At 35.8% G+C, this 19162-nt stretch overlaps 1 protein-coding gene across 1 annotated transcript; it reads left to right on the top strand.

Moving 5' to 3' along the window:
• Positions 1-42: 42 nt before the first annotated feature.
• LOC110446495 (ubiquitin thioesterase OTUB1-like) lies at positions 43-18581 on the top strand. The gene is made up of 8 exons (XM_021491665.1): positions 43-142; positions 3440-3492; positions 8147-8245; positions 8407-8525; positions 10739-10823; positions 12019-12122; positions 13523-13613; positions 15203-18581. Exons 1-8 carry the CDS (start codon positions 115-117, stop codon positions 15398-15400), a joined length of 777 nt encoding a protein of 258 aa, XP_021347340.1. The 5' UTR covers positions 43-114; the 3' UTR covers positions 15401-18581.
• The last annotated feature ends 581 nt before the right edge of the window (positions 18582-19162 follow it).

Raw genomic sequence — 19162 nt, 5'->3', positions numbered from 1 at the left:
ACAGTAGAGTATCATGACGTCACACAAAACTACTTCCGGTACACACTATCGTGAAAAATACACGCTGCTTTGTTCAAGTCGCCGGACAGTAGTCCCCACTTTTCAGAAAGAGAGATGGCTGAAGCTTTTAATTTCGATCCAGGTAAAATATGAATACATAGAAGACATGCAAATGTTTCGATAGATGTTCCTGTAGTCTACAATGACATTTTCTTAAATCCTTGCGTTGTCACTGAACGACACCATCGATCGTGACCAGTTTCTGTACCGCCTGTTTAGAAGGAAACACTATTTACATGTCATTTGATGTATTTGATACTGCTACGGTATGGTCCACGAAGATGGAATTGTGAATGGAAAAAATGTTTTAAAACTCATTTGACGTTTGAATCTGCTTCCATCACGTTTTGATCGAAGGAAAATGTTTGACATGAAACCGGGCACTATATATGAGATTGCTCATTGATGGTTTTATCCATTAACTTTTCTAGTTCCTGAGACATTATCTGTTTCTCCACAGCAGTATGTGATATTTGTCGAGGTCTATGTCTTCAAACAGGGTGTGAGGCAAATTCATTACGGTACCCTTGAACCAAGTTTGAAATCCATTCTTCAGATGTAATTTCTATCCAATTATTATAAAAAAAGTTGGATTTTACCTCCAACAAAATTCTCTGAAACATTAAACAGATAATGTACATAATGGTGTTGTTATCTCATGAATGTCTTCTGTTGGTTTACTGTTGGGGAAACTTCTGATTCTTCCCTCAAGGCCAGGGTTTCCCTAAAATATCCTGTTTGACATTATTCATCTGAGTAGGTGTATGCACACATGTGTACATGTATTGGGAGAGGGATCCATGTTCCTGCATGGTAATTATTAGTAGTAATATTAATACCAGGCCTCCTCTGCCCCGGCCGGGACGACGCAATATATAAAACGTTATCGCAGCTAGGTAATTAAAAATGCACCTCTGTTGATACTGATCATCAGTGATGATGCCCCCCCCCCCATGACCTGTAGCTAGTGTGGCTCCGATAATGATGGTGACCAGCTGGAAAACCCTGTTGCTGGTAGGGCGCTTGCCTCTCTATCACATGACGGCCCTGCCGTTTTGGTTTTGATATTTTCTTTCTTACCTTGGCCTCCTCTTCTAGTTTTTTGACCTCTTGATCAAGGTATCGCCTAACAACATGTCTGTGATAGGGTTTAATCTGGATTACACAGTTCTTTAAAATCCTTGTTCAATTCAGGTTTCAATAAAAAATGTTGTTTCTGTGAAATGTCAGTAAATTTTTATTAATGAGAACTATCTGATTTCTGTTAGCAGAATACAACAAATCCGTCAACTTAAGTAACGGGTACATTGCCATACACAGCATTATGCTGTGTGATTTGCCATTTCACATCATTGTCTCTCGAGCCTTTCTTCAGCGTTTTCAATACATCTTTATTTTTTTACTTCAGGCACAAACAGTTTAATACAATATTTAGGCCTCAGGTGTTTGTTTCCTGCCTCAGGTGTTTGTTTCCTATTTCTTTTCGTTTCTTGTCGTCAATTTTTCACTCCGATGGACTTCTTTAATAACCAAAATGGAAAGGGTGGTGATATGTGACCAGTATATCCTCAGATCAGATGGATAGCTTTTAAGTTTTTTAGCTCACCTGCCAAAAGTCATGATATTTGGCTGAAAGCTTCATTGGTAGGAACCCAACAAAGTTTGAGAACGAAAGTGATCTTGACCTACTTTCAAGGTCATCTGGATCAAATGTGTCGATTACTTCAAACAAATTCTTCTGAAGAACTGAAAGGTATAGAATCTTCATATTTAACTGGTTGCTTCCTGGGATAGAGCCTGACAAAGTTTAGCAAGAAAATGACCTTGACCTACTTTCAAGGTCACAGCTGTCAAATATGTCAAACTCTTCAAATGACTTCTTCTGAAGAACTAAAAGGTATAAATCTTCATGGTAGCTTTCTGGGATAGAGCCTGACAAAGTTTGAGCACGAAAAGGGTCAAATGTGTCAAACACTTCAAATGACTTCTTCTGAAGAATTGAAAGGTATATAATCTTCATATTTGGCTGGTGGCCTCCTGGGATAGAGCCTGACAAACCTTTTAAATTTTACTGTCACCAATTTGGAACCAAAACCTAAATGTTTGTGTGAGATCATAGACAGTCATTCAAAAATGGTTAAAAAAATTGAATGACTGGTCAATTTTCATCTTGTCAGAGTGAAAACTTTATTACTGGCTAGCTGAAATATTAAATTACCTTCCCACCTGTGACAGTGTTTACAAAACCACCAATTACTTTACACTATGGACACATCTATATATTCATTACCTCAGTATAATCTTATTACAATGTCTAACAGTACATAGGTCATATTTCAAATTTAGCTTGTACATGCATCATAGGCATGTTGGCATTATCTTTAGGTACCATTGATCTGTCAGCTGCATGCCTACATATGTATCAATCAAGCACTATGTATCCCCAACATTTATATTACACTGTATCCCCAACATTTATATTACACTATGTATTCCCAACATTTATATTACACTATGTAACCCCACAGTTATATTACACTATGTATCCCCACAGTTATATTACACTATGTAACCCCATAGTTATATTACACTATGTAACCCCACAGTTATATTACACTATGTATCCCCACAGTTATATTACACTATGTACCTCCACAGTTATATTACACTATGTAACCCCACAGTTATATTACACTATGTATCCCCAACATTTATATAACACTATGTAACCCCACAGTTATATTACACTATGTATTCCCAACATTTATATTACACTATGTATCCCCAACATTTATATAACACTATGTAACCCCAAAGTTATATTACACTATGTATCCCCAACATTTATATAAAACTATGTAACCCCACAGTTATATTCCACTATGTATCCCCACAGTTATATTACACTAGGTATCCCCACATTTATATTACACTATGTATCCCCACAGTTATATAACACTATGTATCTCCACAGTTATATTACAGTGGGGTATAATATTTCCTGGATTAACAACACTATCTGTGATATGGTAAGATCAGTAACAGGTGAGGCTGTTTACATTTTATCTGTGTGTACAATATACATTTGTATGCGTACATGTACATGACCATATATATCTACACATGTGTTGATTAATGTTAAGGTCGTTTCAAAACTGTTGTTCGAAGGCAGTTCCACTTATACCCTAACAAAAGTTAAGGAAGTTGTGGATTAGCCTATTCATATTTTGCAATGGAAAGGGAAAGAACATTGGCTGATAAGGGGAGAAATATGTTTTTGTGAACAAATCAATTCTCTAGTTATCATATTTAGTGGCTTCATTAAATCAGTTCCTTATTAATGAAGGTTCATCACAACTTTCTGTTTTATTGATTATAGACAAAAATTATGATGAAGCAACCATGGAGCAGCAAAGAAATATTGAAAAAGAGGTAAGTATCTAACAATGAAATACCAGTTTTGTATGAGGTTATATAATCAAATCCCTAATAGGATAAGTATGTAGATACAAAACCTGGTCATGGGGTAAGTATGTGGATACTAAACCTGGTCATAGGGTAAGTATGTGGATACTAAACCTGGTCATAGGGTAAGTATGTGGATACAAAACCTGGTTATAGGGTAAGTATGTGGATACAAAATCAGGTCATAGGGTAAGTATGTAGATATAAAACCTGGTTATAGGGTAAGTATGTAGATATAAAACCTGGTCATTGGGTAAGTATGTGGATATAAAACCTGGTCATAGGGTAAGTATGTGGATACAAAACCTGGTCATAGGGTAAGTATGTGGATACAAAATCTGGTCATTGGGTAAGTATGTGGATACAAAATCTGGTCATTGGGTAAGTATGTGGATACAAAATCTGGTCATTGGGTAAGTATGTGGATACAAAATCTGGTCATTGGGTAAGTATGTGGATACAAAATCTGGTCATTGGGTAAGTATGTGGATACAAAATCTGGTCATTGGGTAAGTATGTGGATACAAAATCTGGTCATTGGGTAAGTATGTGGATACAAAATCTGGTCATTGGGTAAGTATGTGGATACAAAATCTGGTCATTGGGTAAGTATGTGGATACAAAATCTGGTCATTGGGTAAGTATGTGGATACAAAACCTGGTCATAGGGTAAGTATGTGGATACAAAATCTGGTCATTGGGTAAGTATGTGGATACAAAATCTGGTCATTGGGTAAGTATGTGGATACAAAATCTGGTCATTGGGTAAGTATGTGGATACAAAATCTGGTCATTGGGTAAGTATGTGGATACAAAATCTGGTCATTGGGTAAGTATGTGGATACAAAATCTGGTCATTGGGTAAGTATGTGGATACAAAATCTGGTCATTGGGTAAGTATGTGGATACAAAATCTGGTCATTGGGTAAGTATGTGGATACAAAATCTGGTCATTGGGTAAGTATGTGGATACAAAATCTGGTCATTGGGTAAGTATGTGGATACAAAATCTGGTCATTGGGTAAGTATGTGGATACAAAATCTGGTCATTGGGTAAGTATGTGGATACAAAATCTGGTCATTGGGTAAGTATGTGGATACAAAACCTGGTCATAGGGTAAGTATGTGGATACAAAATCTGGTCATTGGGTAAGTATGTGGATACAAAATCTGGTCATTGGGTAAGTATGTGGATACAAAACCTGGTTATAGGGTAAGTATGTGGATACAAAATCTGGTCATTGGGTAAGTATGTGGATACAAAATCTGGTTATAGGGTAAGTATGTGGATACAAAACCTGGTCATTGGGTAAGTATGTGGATACAAAATCTGGACATATGATGAGTTTATGGATAATAAACCTGGACAGAAGATGAGTATGTGGATAATAAACCTAGACAGAGGATGAGTTTGTGGATAATAAACCTAGACAGAGGATGAGTTTGTGGATAATAAACCTAGACAGAGGATGAGTATGTGGATAATAAACCTGGACAGAGGATGAGTTAATGGATAATAAACCTGGACAGAGGATGAGTATCCAACTGGTAGTTTCTGAGATTTAGCGCGGACAAAAATTTGGAAGAGGAATAATAACTGTTTTTGCAATTGTGGGCAATATTTAGCAAAAGTCACCCCTGCTCCCTGCCAATATAGGTTGGGTGCACATCTACACATGCCCAACAATACTCAAAGGAAGTTTCATTGGAATATGACTGTAGTTTTTGAAAAATGAGTGGACAAAATCACAGTGGAAGAAGAAAAAGATGAAGAAGGAACAGTATAAACAATATGTCCCCAAACTTCGTTTTGGAAACTAAATTACAAGTGCAAATTGTAATGACGGCATTAATGCAGAAGTCCCCAAAATGATTCCTGCCGTCATAAATGATACTTGACTTTCTTTCAAGGTCATGATTTGGAAAGTTTAAAAAATAAATGATCTTGAGCTGCTTTTAAGGTCAGAGGGGTCAAATGTTTAAAACTTCCAGTAAGATTTTGACTAATCTAGAGACCTGGGCCTGTATTCATAAAAATGTTCTCATGCTCAAGCATGGAACTTCAAAACAAATTTCTTGTAACTCACTTCAATCATGTAAAACAATCAAAAAATGTAAACATTGAAAAAAATGTTTGGCTGAGGTCTTCTCAATTTTTCCCAAAACATTGATAAAATACAACTTTATGATTGATTTATAAACAAAAAACAAGTAGTTAGACTTCAGCACAAAATCCATGAGGATGGTTTCATGAAAACAGGTCCTGTAGTCATAATATTTGACCAGTGGCATGCTCGGATGAAGGACTATCAAAGTTGTTCAAAAAAATTCCCTTGATTCACTTTCAAGGTCTTTCAAGGTCATTTGGGTCTTGTGTGTTAAAAATTGTAAATTTCTTTTTCTGAATAACAATAAGGCATGGGGATGTTATATGTCTTGTAGTATGCTTGTTCAGATGTCTATCAAGTAGGCAAGTATCCAGTGAATGCTCTGACAAATTTTGAAGGTATTCTGAATAACCAAGAGACTATAAGAGTATTACATTTGGCCTGTAGCTATGAAGTAATGTATCTGAATGAATGACCTATGCTATTGAAGGTCAGAGCTTACAATAAGTGTTTCAAAGGAGGTTGACCTTCAAAGAACCATTAGGAGAAATGTAACCATACGTAGGGTACAGATATTGTGTTTGCAATTAGCAAGGATATTTTTGTGTTTGGCTGATTAGATTTATTTCTCAAGTGTTTTATCAAAATTAGGTAAAATATGATATTGAATTGTTGTTTTATCTTATAAAAGAGTAAAAAGGTCTTATTTTTTATTAGGTCACCTGAGCTTTAGCTCAAGTGACCTATTGCTATCCGTCTTGGTCTGTCGTCGTGTGTTAACATTTTACATTTTCAACTTTAGCTGAAATACTGGCAAAGGGATTTCATTAATATTTCATTGGAATGTTACTGACATCTCCCTGACCAAGTGTTGTTATTTTTCGGGTCGATCAGAAATCCAATATGGCCACCACGGCCTCCATTTTTAAAAACTATTTCAAACTTAAAGTCAAGTTCTGCTGGGCCGTTTGAACTGAAACTTGGTAGGAATGATCAACTCATAGTCTTGACAAAGTGTTGTTATTTTTCGGGTCCATCGGAAATCCAATATGGCCGCCACAGCCGCCCTTTTGAAAAACTATTTCAAACTTAATGTCAAGTTCTACTGGGTCGATTGAAACGAAACTTAATAGGAATGATCGACTCATGGTCCTAACTACAAAGTGTTGTTCTTTTTTGGGTCAATCAGAAATCCAATATGGCTGACACAGCCGCCATTTTGAAAATCAATTTCAAACTTAAAGTCAAGTTCTGCTAGGCCGATTGAACTGAAACTTGGTAGGAATGATCGACTCATGGTCCTGACAAAGTGTTGTTATTTTTTTTGCCATGGCCGCCATTTTGAAAATAACCTCAAACTTAAAAACAAGTTCTAATAGGCTGATTAAACTGAAACTTGGTCTAGGAATGATCAGCTCATGGTCCTGACAATTTTAAGTTAACGTTATACTTAACTATTTTTTACTCAAATTGGTACTTATTGCAACAACAAAAATGTATACTGTATGACTTAGGTGACCGTTAAGGCCCATGGGCCTCTTGTCTTGTTATAGTCTCCATATTAAGATTCACTGGGTATTTACTTTACACCCAGAGAAAATGACGAACTACAGCAAACTCTACATATAAACAGGTTAACGAGACTGAAATTTTCCTCATTATAACTAGTGATTCTTGCTACATAGTGGGGTCAACTATATGAATCGGGGGAGGCAACTCCCACTCACCTACATTGAATTGCGGCTACATAATGTTTATCAAAATTTAGACACATGCCCAGAAGCCAGAAAAGTGTTAACTGATATTTAATTTGATTTCTGCTGTATTCAAGCAATATATTTCATAAGAAAACTGTATGAAGCAGAAGTTTTTAATTCCCAAATCTCCAGTGAGGTCTAGATTTTAGAAGCAACTTGATTAAGAGAGAGCTTCCTCATTCTGGAATTTGAAGCCCATGGTATCCAGGCAAATATCCAAGAAATAGTAGCTAAATGGCCATGAAACTTGCTTGGAGTGATATATAACTTTTTATAAGGAATACTATTTGTTTTTGGGATCAAAGATGACCGCCATAGCCTCTGATCAGCTGAGTCTATAACTACTAGCCACTGATTGGCTGAGTCAATAACTACTAGCCACTGGTTGGCTGAGTCAATAACTACTAGCCACTGGTTGGCTGAGACAATAACTACTAGCTGCCACTGATTGGCTGAATCAATAAGTACTATAACATGAATTCTTCTTGAACCGACTTTGTTGATGTGTGAGCAATACATAGGGGTATAATTTACATCAAAGGCCTAATTTAAACTTAAGGGATTCTGTAAGATGGTCACTATGTCCTGTGATTGACTTAGACAATAAAATATGGTCAAGTGGAGAGTATAGGCATACCTAAGACCTACAGTTCTAGTAAAATCCATCCAAATTGAATTTTGCTCATGTTTTGTGTTGAGGCATTTCAGGAAATGTATGCAAAATAACTGTTTTCCATTTCTTTTTCATTATTTGAGATTTCTGCGAACCAAGCTCTTGTGAGTTTCCAGATTGATTTTGACACTGTCAGTGCTGATTATTCAAAAGAGGATGAGACCTACTTAGGAAAAATTCAGGTATGAAAATCTGGTGAGCTAATAAATATTGTATTTCGGAAGGAAAAATATATATTTAAAGTTTCATTATAACTACATGATCTACTGCTGATACATATACACTTGTACAATTGTTTTTTTGTGCTGTCTCTTTTGTGTAAATGTGACTTTTATATTTTCAGGATTTAAAAATCAAGTACAAGTGTGTAAGGAGGACGAGAGGTGATGGCAACTGTTTCTACCGAGCATTTGGATTTGCCTACTTAGAACAATTGCTGACCAATCAAGTGGATTATGCTAGGTTTGTATAAGATTTGTATGACAAACATCAGCTACTTTTTGTGTTATTTTAATACCACCATCTGGTGATGGTGAGCTGTTAGATATGCATTTGTCTATAGTGCATTTTCCTAGGTTACTCTTTTGTCTGTCCTTACAGATCTCGTAATCACCTTGTCCCTACATATAGGTGTGCACATATAGTTTTGAGGCTGATTAGAAAAACAACAAGATTGCCAAGCAGTCATCTTAAATGATTTGGACAGTTCAAGGTTCAAAACTTCATATGTACAAATGTAAGTTAATTTTCATCCTTTGTTGTGCATGTTGTCCAACAAAGTTGGAAGGTATACTGGAATCGCCCTGTCTGTCCGTCTATCCAGTTTCATTGAAATTTGGTTGAAATTGGTCCATTACTTTAGAAGGAGTTGTCTGTCCGTCTGTCCGTCTTTAAGGACGGACAACTTTTAATGGACCAATTTCAACCCAATTTCAACGAAACTTTCCAGAAATGATAACTATCACCTGATATTGTGCATCCAGGTATTATGTTTTTCATTCTAACCCTTTTTACAGAGTAATTGCCTTTTGTTGAAAAATGCTTGCCTTCACAACTTCTCCAAAACTGTAGTATTTTTTCATTCTGACCCTTTTTAATGAGTTATGACTCTTTGTTAAAAATCTTTGTCCTGACATCTCTTCCTTAACTACTAGGATGATTTCAGCAACACTGGTTCATCTGGGCTAACAAGATTTTGTTTGCAGGTATGTTTTGCCATTGGGAGGGGGTACAGGAAGTATGTCAGTTACCTATATACTTAAATAAGTGTACAGCTCAGTGAATGAAGAAATCATTGACTGGTGGAAGACTATGCTGTCTATGGATTGCTTTGCAGTGCTCTACCTTACTTAGCCTTTAGCTTACAGTTCTGGTCTAAATAGGAGAGAGGGGTATAAGTTAGCCTTTGGCTAACAGTTCTAGTTAAGAACTGTTTCTGAAATGTGTCCACAAATAAAAGATGCATTTGACATCAATAACAATCTTTAAATGTGAAAACAGCCATTCATGTTAACATCAAAGTAAGTGAAGGTATAAATAAAGACCTAAATGCGTGTTTCAAGCTAGGCTGCGGGTTACATTGTTTAAGCCAGAACCGTGGGCTTGTTTTTAACTGGTTAAGTTAGTCATGTGCCCTAGTTTGGTATTTCTCTACAAGTCTATTACAAATGGGAGACGGAATGGAAGAGATGCTACTTTGATATCTGGGGCAATTAAGTCCAAAGAATGGCCATACATTTCATTTAAACAGTTGTAGCAGTATAGGCTATATCAAAAGAAATCTAGTTTTATATGTTTCTACTACCTTCAAATCAAGTGGCATGTTCTGGACAAAACCGAAAGTGATTGTATGCCTTTATTGAGCAGTTGTGACTCTGTACATGTTTAAAAAACATATCTTCAGCCATGCTGATCTGATACAGTTTCAAAATAAATATGAAAACCACAGTAGAATTCTCTAGTGTTTTGCCTGGTACAAGATCCTTAAATGTGATGATGGTGTGTGTATATGCTGTGATGATGGTGTGGGTATATGCTGTGATGATGGTGTGGGTATATGCTGTGATGTGATTGATATAAAAACTCAATTATGTTTGTTTGATCATCTAGTTAAAAAATTGGTCATTTCATTGTCGGCATTCTTACTTTAATGCCATGGTGCGACTTCGGCTTTCCATCCATCATATGTCTGTCATCAACTTTTTCCTTAAAATAACTTCTCAATAACTTACCGACATAGGGTGATGATATTTGGCCAGTAGCATAATAGGATAGATGCATGGCTAACAATTTTGTTCAAATGAATTACCTTGACCCATTTTTACGGTCACAGATGTCAATGTTTAAAAGAATCTTTGAAGTAATTTCATCTAAATAACAAGGGGTAACATGCTGAGATGAAGGGATACCATGTTTGTTCAATTGAATAACATTGTTCCACTTCCAAGTCACAGGGGTCAAATGTATATAAATCTTTAAACAGTTTCTTCTGAATAACCAAGAATCATGTAGTGATAATTGCCCAGTAGCTTAATATAGTTTATTCAAATATATTTGACCTTCGTCCACTTTTAAAGTTACTGGTGTGTGATTATTTAGAGGTGAGTGATACAAGCCCATTTGGACTCTTGGGTACATATTGATACCTGGTACAATTTATTTACTGTATATTTAAGGTTTAAGGAAGTGGCTACCAGAAGTAAAGATGAGCTAGTCAGCCTTGGGTTTCCCCAGTTTACCATAGAGGACTTCCACGACACTGTAAGTATACACATACATATAGCTGCACAGACATGCAATATTTCCAAACATAGTCAGTATTGCTGCACATACAATTGGTTATAGGCAGTGTCAATATAGCTACACATCCATAAATAATGTCAAGGATAATAAATGGCTATTCATATTAAACCAGTGACTGGATATTCATGTTCAATCGTATTTAACATATAATCTTACATTTTAGTCACTTGTCTTTGAATAACAAAAAATGCATTCCCCACATCAATTGTTACACCCTCCAGAGATTGTATTGAAGGAATCCACAGACTCTTCTACTTCAGCCACTTTTCTGGACCTTTACTTACAACATGACCAACAGATATGACTTACAATTTCGACAATCATGAACTTTCCATTCCTTGATAGTAGCATCTTCCATGCTTCCTATATACCATGTTAACATGTCCCAGTTGATTGGTACTCAAGATCTACAAAACCTACAACTAAGGGTTTTTCAAAATGCAGGTTCATGAAAACTATGAACTATGGTTGCCATCAAGATCTTGCAGGGAAATATGCTATTTCTTTGTATGATATGAAGGTCAGTGTTTCTGAGGAACTGAAAGGTATAGAACCTTCATATTTAGCTGGCGGCTTCCTAGGATAGAGCCCTACAAAGTTTGAGAATGAAAATGACCTTGACCTACTTTCAAGGTCACAGTGTTCAAATATGTCAAAAATATCAAACGACTTCTTATGAATAATCGAAAGGAATAGAATCATAATATTTGGCTGGTGGCTACTTGGGATAGAGATCACCAAAGTTTGCAAATGAAAATGACCACAACCTACGTTAAAGGTCACAGAGGTCAATAACATTTCAAACGACTTCTTCTGTTGAACCAATTGGAATGGATTCATATGATTTGGCTGGTAGCTTCTTGGGATAGAGCCAACAAAGTTTGAGAAGGAAAATGACCTTGACCTACTCAAAAGGTCACAGGGAAAAATATGTAAAGAACTTTTGAAGAAGAACCAAAAAGCATAGAATCATATATTAATGTTTGGCTGCTAGTTTCAACAGATGGAGCCGACAAAGTTTGCCAGTGAAATATTTGTAGTACAGTATTATATTTAGTGAGAATAATTTGCTATGACTGCTAAATATTCAGGTTTGCGATACAGGCCCTCTTGGTCACTTGTACTTATTACCTATTACATTGTGTTTTCGTAGTTCATGGACGTGGTAGAAAAGGTTGGTACACCATGTACAACAAAGGAACTACATGAAACATTCAACGACCAGGGAATATCTGACTACCTGGTGGTATATCTCAGGTAAGTCTTACCCATCAGCACCTATTGTAGTTCTGACATTTCTGAATACATGGTTTTTAGCTCACCTGGCCCGAAAGGCCAAGTGAGCTTATGCCATGGCGCAGCGTTCGTCATCCGGCGTCCATCAACTTTTCCCTTTAAAATGCTACTAGCCCTTAATTCACGGCTCAGAGGATTTTGACCAAGTTTGGTCTGGAGCATAATTGGCCAAAGGGTTCTCAAGTTTTGTATAAACAGAGGGTATGGTCCCCATGGGGGCAGAGGGGTGGGGCCAAATAGGGGGAAAATAGGTAAATCTTTAAAAATCTTCTTCTCAACCAATAGAAGGATTTTGACGAAATTTGTTCTAAAGTGTCTTTGGACAAAGGTGGCCCAAGTTTTTATAAAAGGAGGGTGTGGCCCCTCTGGGGGCAGAGGAGCGGGGCCCACAAGGGGAAATAGAGGATGAGACTTTGCCTGTAACATGCTGGGATAAAGGTATATCGAATTTGTTCAAATGAATGACCTTCACTTATATTCAAGGTCACAGGGGTCAAATGTGTTAAAAACTTAAAACAACTTCTGAATAACCAAAATGCCTAGGATCAGTTATTGCTTATTTTGACTTACAATAACTTCTTTTGAAGATCCAAAAGGCCTACATTCATAGTTGACTGGTAGCTTCTTTGGATGGGGCCTGACATTATTTAATCGAAAAAACAGCATATGACCTGGGTTGTTAATGATTAACAACCAAGGTCATGTGCTGTTTTTAAGCCGCTCTTGGCGAGAGCCGAGCGGCTTGTTTTCGATTAATGTTGTTTTTGAACTCAATAGGAGCGATGCGGCCAGTACAGCCTAATGTTGTGAAATGTCATCATTGCAAGATAGAATTTGCTTTTAAGGGTTATGTTCGCTCAAGAACATGCATTTGAATCATATATAGAAAAGTGTGATCATCCATAAAAAAATCCACTGATATAAGATTCTTATCCAAATGTTACCACATGTGATTTAGAATGGTATACATTCTGTTATATTCTCACTGAATGACAAAAACTTGGTATACATTCTGTTATATTCTGACTTGAACTGTGGTTATGGCCTTCTTTTGGTTGGATGTTGATATTCTATCTTCATGAGTAAACCATGCTAATTATTATTATATATAGTGAAATAGCTGTTGAATATACTATTTAGTAAAAATAAGCTGTTTTTCATGTTGTTAGTTGTAATAACCAAGTTGACAGCTATTTGATTGAAAGACTTTTCGAGGAAGCGATTACTAAAACTCAACAGCTTTCTGCATGAACAACCATTTATCACCCAGTGTGTGGGCCATAATTTTTATGTCCCTCCCACATTAAGGAGATACAATTCCTTGATTGAAATATTTGACAGTGTGATTTTCTTTGTTGTAGACTACTGGTGTCTGGTTATCTCCAGAAAAAGGCTGATTTTTATCAAAACTTCATTGAAGGGGGGCGATCTGTCAAAGAATTTTGTAATCAGGTTTGTACAAAAACATGATTTTTTATAGTAATGTGAAGACAATAACACATATGAACATTTATTGTCAGACATACCAGAAATATTAACAAAAGTTTGTTATCCTTTGATATTATAAGACTATAATTATTTGTATGGGCCTTAAATTAAACCAGTCACTGATTGTAGGGTGACAAGTGCATGTTATGGCCCTTCTTTATTATACGCACTAAGATAAAGGGGTATATTGTAATCACTTTATCACTGTGTCTGTCCTTACATGCATCCATGCGTCTGCAGTAAAATCTAGTGTCAAAGGTATTTCATGAACCCCTCCACAATGGGCTTTTACATACTTGCAAGATGGGAACGCATAAAGTTGTAAACAGGTTAATGTTTTGAAAATCAGAACTGACTTATTTATATAATCATCTAAATAAAATACCCAGTACCTTTTTTTGCTCCTTTTCAACCTCATCCTCTAATTTCTCTACGCAGGGACCGATTGATCCAAAAAAGAAACCCCAATTCGTGATGACCTTACCATCGACTTTATTTCTACAAAACACCACTGAATCATTACACCATATTACTAAAATATCAAGTTCTGCATGGGTTAGATTTTCATGGTCATATGTTAAAGTTTAAGGTTAAAAGTACCTTTTGATCACTTCGGTGTTGGGAAATATCAATGTGAGCCCCCGCTTACTTTGAATTTATACTCCCACAGGGCTCAATAATAATGGTAGCCCCATCGTCTAAGACTAGTGAATAATACTTATCATGTTGAATAGTATATAATATTGGGTTAGTGGAGTTCGCACAGTAAAATTATAAACTACTAGCCCCGGCCCACTGTCTCAGGGTTTTTAGATTAATTTCTAGCTCTGCACCCCTGTCCATGCCAACTTTTCCAATGCAAAATATTGAGATCAGTGACTTGATTTTGTGAAATTTGTTAAAAAGTAGTGAGAGCTTTCTCTGAATTCGTGTGAAAGTAATGATACATTGAAACAGAAATATATTCTATAATAACCTAATATTATCTCATACGTAGCCTCTAATCACTTGGTTAGGTCACCTGACTTGGTTAGAACTGATATGGGAGATTTATGATTAATTTAAAGAATTTTTGGGATATTTACATGTGACAAAAAATCCAAATAAAGCTACTGACATTTTATAGTAAAGATATCACAATACTCCCATTATAAGTCAACTTTGTATATAACCATTGTTATTGAAAATATGTCAGATATCAAAACCAATATTTAAATGTTAAAAGTTTTTAATAAAAAGGAAAGTTTTTCCTTGTTTAGTGTTATTGAATATTTTTTTTTAGAACAATATTCAACAGATTTTAAATTTCATTACCCTTGGGTCCTCTGTTCTCCCTTGGATAAAGTTGACTATAGTTTATCTAGATAAAAAACAAATTTTGGGTATATTTGGTCTATTCTCTGAAAAAAACAAAACTGTTTTTGTCCCAGGGGCACTTTGATTGTCAGTACTAATACTCACTAAGTTACTAATACTTAAGTCAGTTCCAAAACATTGACATAAATATCGGTACTGACATCTGAAAGCCATTATGATTTTATTTCCCATTACAGGAAGTGGAGCCTATGGGAAAGGAGAGTGACCACCTACAAGTAATGGCCTTGACTTCTGCATTGGGCGTGGCAGTGCGAGTTGTGTATATGGACCGAGGAGAAAGTGGTCAATGTAATCACCATGACTTTCCAGAGGAATCTAGTCCTTCTGTGTACCTTTTATATCGACCTGGACACTATGATATTCTCTATTCCTGACAACAGAACTAATTCTGTTTTGCATTCATAAACGATTTAGCATACATACACTGACGAGCCAAGTGGGCTTTTGCAAGCCATTGCTGTCTTTTGTCCATCATCTGTAAACTTTTTCTATACGCGACTTTTTTCAATCATGTAGTCAACAGCATTTTTAGGTGATGTGGATTTAAATTTGTGAAGAAAAAAGTTTTTTGTTTTTCAGAAACGTCTTCTTACAAACTGCAGTTTGATGGTTTTTGTATTCATTATGAAGCACACTTACTACATGCTCTACAAAATGTGCAAAGGGAAACAAAAATCACTCAATAAACAGGACCACTAATGGTTACTTTGTAACACATTTTGAAATATTTGCAATTCTTTAAACACCCAAACATCTTCTGAAGAAAAGAAAGGCTGTTGGTCATGATATTTACAATGTATTTTTAGGTCACTGATGTGAAATTTGTTAAAAAGTCTAAAGTGAATAGCAAAATAACAAAAAGAGCTTACTGGCATTAAGGGCTACTAATATAAGTGATCTTTACTTACTTTCAAGGTCACAGAGGCAAAATATCACAAAACAACATCTTTTGAAGAACTCAAAGGCAAAGAGTCCCAATGTTTGGCTGTTAGCTTCCTTGGATGGAGCCCGGCAAAATGTGCTTAAATGGCCTTATGCTACATTCAATGCCACAGGAGTCATGTATGCAAAAAGATTATTTTTTTTAAGAGCCCATGCACTTGATTAAAGTGTGTGGTATTTCAACAGGTTTTCAATTAAAAAGAAAAAAAATCCAGGTGACCTTTCAAGATCCCTGGGCCTATTGTATCACTTAGAAAGCTAGCAAACTTAAGTGTAATGAAACTTGATTATAACATCCATGGTTTAATATTACTCTCTACAGCTTCACTGCAGAATGTCACTACATACATTCTGGTAATCAGACACTTTTTGTGATTTTCATAAGCAGTGATCTAAAACAACACAGGAGTTCATGTGTTTTGTGTTTTTGAATTCTTAATCCGATCGATAAGATAACTAAGCGTTTGAAACATTTGGATGAGATTACTTGCATTTTGGGACAAGTGTAAGGAGGGAGTCGGTCTATAGTTGTTATAAAATCTCATGAGGTCATTTTGCCCGGACGTGAAAATCACTAGCCCTTGGCGTTGGGCTTGTGGCATCGTATACCCCTGGGGCCCTAGCCTGGAGTTTTATGTGAAATTGTCGCAAAAAATAATCAAAAATTGTTACATTATATATTTTTCAGTTTCTATTTCACCGCATCAATGTTTGGTCAATAGGGAACCTCCATGGGAAATATCAGCATCCTAGTACATATACTGTAACGTACTATTTATGAATTTCAACACTTTCACCAAATCCTTAATCTGTAAATTCTTGCAAAAAAGATTGCTATCATGTACATTTATACAAATAACATTTGATGCTTTCCCATTAAGGATGAAATCTCTAGTATAAAAACAAGGACATGCTGTCAATGTTCCAATGATGTAGATAAGGTCCGTAGTAAAGCTGGTTAACCCTTTCACCCCTATGTAACGTTGGTAGACTCTACCAGGCATTGATGAATCCATTATGGTCTACAGTGGTGAAAGGGTTAATGGAACCTTCCACAACTTAAAGCTGACAGTGCAAATTAAAAAGCTTGCTATTGTGATTGAAAAAAAAAGAAAAAGTTTTTAATTTTCTTTCTTGCTTTGAGATGTTCTCTAGACACTTTCTTTTTTGGCTATCGTTTCTAAGGAAGCGCCAACATTTTAGTTTGTGCTTGCTTGGTTATGAGTATGGTTCTTCCTTGGTATAAAGAGTGCACGTCTGACCCGGTTATCATTTAACCACTGACCGTCACTAAAAAATACTCTCACATCATCAGTCTTTCATGTCCATAAAACCGCAACCACTCACAAATACTTAATTATGATTTCTTAGTCTTAATCTTGTACACTTTTTACTAGCAAAACACATGCAAAATACGAGTCCCACATGTTGTCAATGTGATATTTGATAATTGAACTGTTTTCATGGAATTTCAAACAAGATGCCATTACTAGCAGATATTTAAAAGGTAGCCTTAGTCGTATGACTAAGTCCTAAATATGATTGATATCTTACCCTTAAACAGTTCTAGACAGGAAGTCGCTTAAATCAATATGGCCAAATTACCTCTTTTTGGCCCTGTCCCTCAGCCTCTCGACTTGTACAATTTTGAATCCCCACCACCTAACAATGCTTCTAGCCAAATATAGTTGGGATCAATCTCTTATTCTCAGAGAAGATGCACTTAAAGCAATATGGCCCAATTGGAGGACATTCCCTTCATTTGAATCTCCAACACCTAAGGATGATTCCTGTCAAATTTGGTTGACTTCCAATCAGTGGTTATGAAGGATAAGTGCAAAAATGACCTTGGTCCTTTGGACCAGGTGACCGTAAAATGTGATTTGTAAGAAGATAGCTTCACACAAGATCCCTTACTACATGTATATACCTTTGGAAATGTCATCGGCAGTGCCATTTTACAGTGGATGCAGATTTTTGTTTTGTTCCATGTATTTTGAAATGCTTTGTATGAAATTAAGGCACATGGGATGCTGGGCATCCTGAAAATCAATGTAGGGGGCGCTGCAGTCACAAAGGTGGGGTCAACAGTTTCCCCCTTATCAAGTTATTTTATTGGTTTGCCATATGAAGATACATAAAAATGACCAATAACTGGATATATGATTACTATTCAGATTGAGTAAGGGGGAATCCTAACAATATACCAGATAATTGTCACAGGTGAATATAATTTTGAAAATGAATTGTGAAAGAGTATATAATAACCCGCCGGGTACTGTTATTTTGATACGAAATATGTCAAATTGATGTACACGAAGTAAAAAAAAATCTCCATATGTATTTTGTCTACAGAATCATTTATTGTGATAAATAAACCGGTTGAATACTTTTTTAGCACGTCAAATGTGGCCAATGCACAATTTCACATGTTAACACAATCTCAACCTTAAGTAGTTCTCCAGAGGAAGGCTTTCTTTTGCAGAATACATATTTATGACTTATTACTGCTGCACAATACTTAAAAATATGCATGATATAATGAGGTGTTTAAGTATGATACAAAAACAGAAAATGTATCGGTATTTACCATAATAAACATTGATACTTTTATTTGCTTTCTGCATCCTTTAATTGCAATGCGTTGAGAAAGCAAATGTTGTTATGAGACTATAACAACATGTGCTATTGTAACGTAAATGATCTCTATAGTGACATCATCAATTTCATTGTTGTCGAGGCTTAATTTGTTGTTCAAAGCATATTATTACTCTATCAAGCAATTACTATTTTAGCAATTATTGTTATGGTCCTATAACACACATTTCTATTGCTGGCAAACTTACATGAAGATCTGCCAGGCTTTAATAAGTTTGTCATCAATAGCAACGTGTGTTGTAGGACCATAACAACATTTGCTAAAACATTCATTGCTTAAATAACCAAATCTTCATGGATATGTACAAAGATATGCAGATATATAAAAACAATACAATAATCTTAGCTAGAACTATAATAATAATAATAATAATAATAAACTTTATTTATTGAGGATACAAAACCTGTTTAGCAAAGCTAATCTTCCACAGGGTCCTCTGTTAGTAAAATTGGTTAGTTAAAAGACAAAGTAGTATCACATCAAATAAATGTACATAAAATAATTGTTGGTCTACTAAAACAGCAATTCATATCAC

This window comes from Mizuhopecten yessoensis, unplaced genomic scaffold (assembly GCF_002113885.1).
Source record: "Mizuhopecten yessoensis strain PY_sf001 unplaced genomic scaffold, ASM211388v2 scaffold2741, whole genome shotgun sequence".
Classification (NCBI taxonomy): domain Eukaryota; kingdom Metazoa; phylum Mollusca; class Bivalvia; order Pectinida; family Pectinidae; genus Mizuhopecten; species Mizuhopecten yessoensis.
Note: the sequence above shows the minus strand (reverse complement) of the source record. Positions and strands in the feature narration are given on the sequence as shown.

Excerpts from the sequence above, each read along its gene's own strand:
- LOC110446495 (XM_021491665.1), top strand. The coding sequence starts at position 115 with ATGGCTGAAGCTTTTAATTTCGATCCAG. Across the intron at positions 143-3,439 it reads AGCTTTTAATTTCGATCCAG|ACAAAAATTATGATGAAGCA; the intron begins GTAAAATATGAA and ends TATTGATTATAG. Across the intron at positions 12,123-13,522 it reads TACCTGGTGGTATATCTCAG|ACTACTGGTGTCTGGTTATC; the intron begins GTAAGTCTTACC and ends TCTTTGTTGTAG.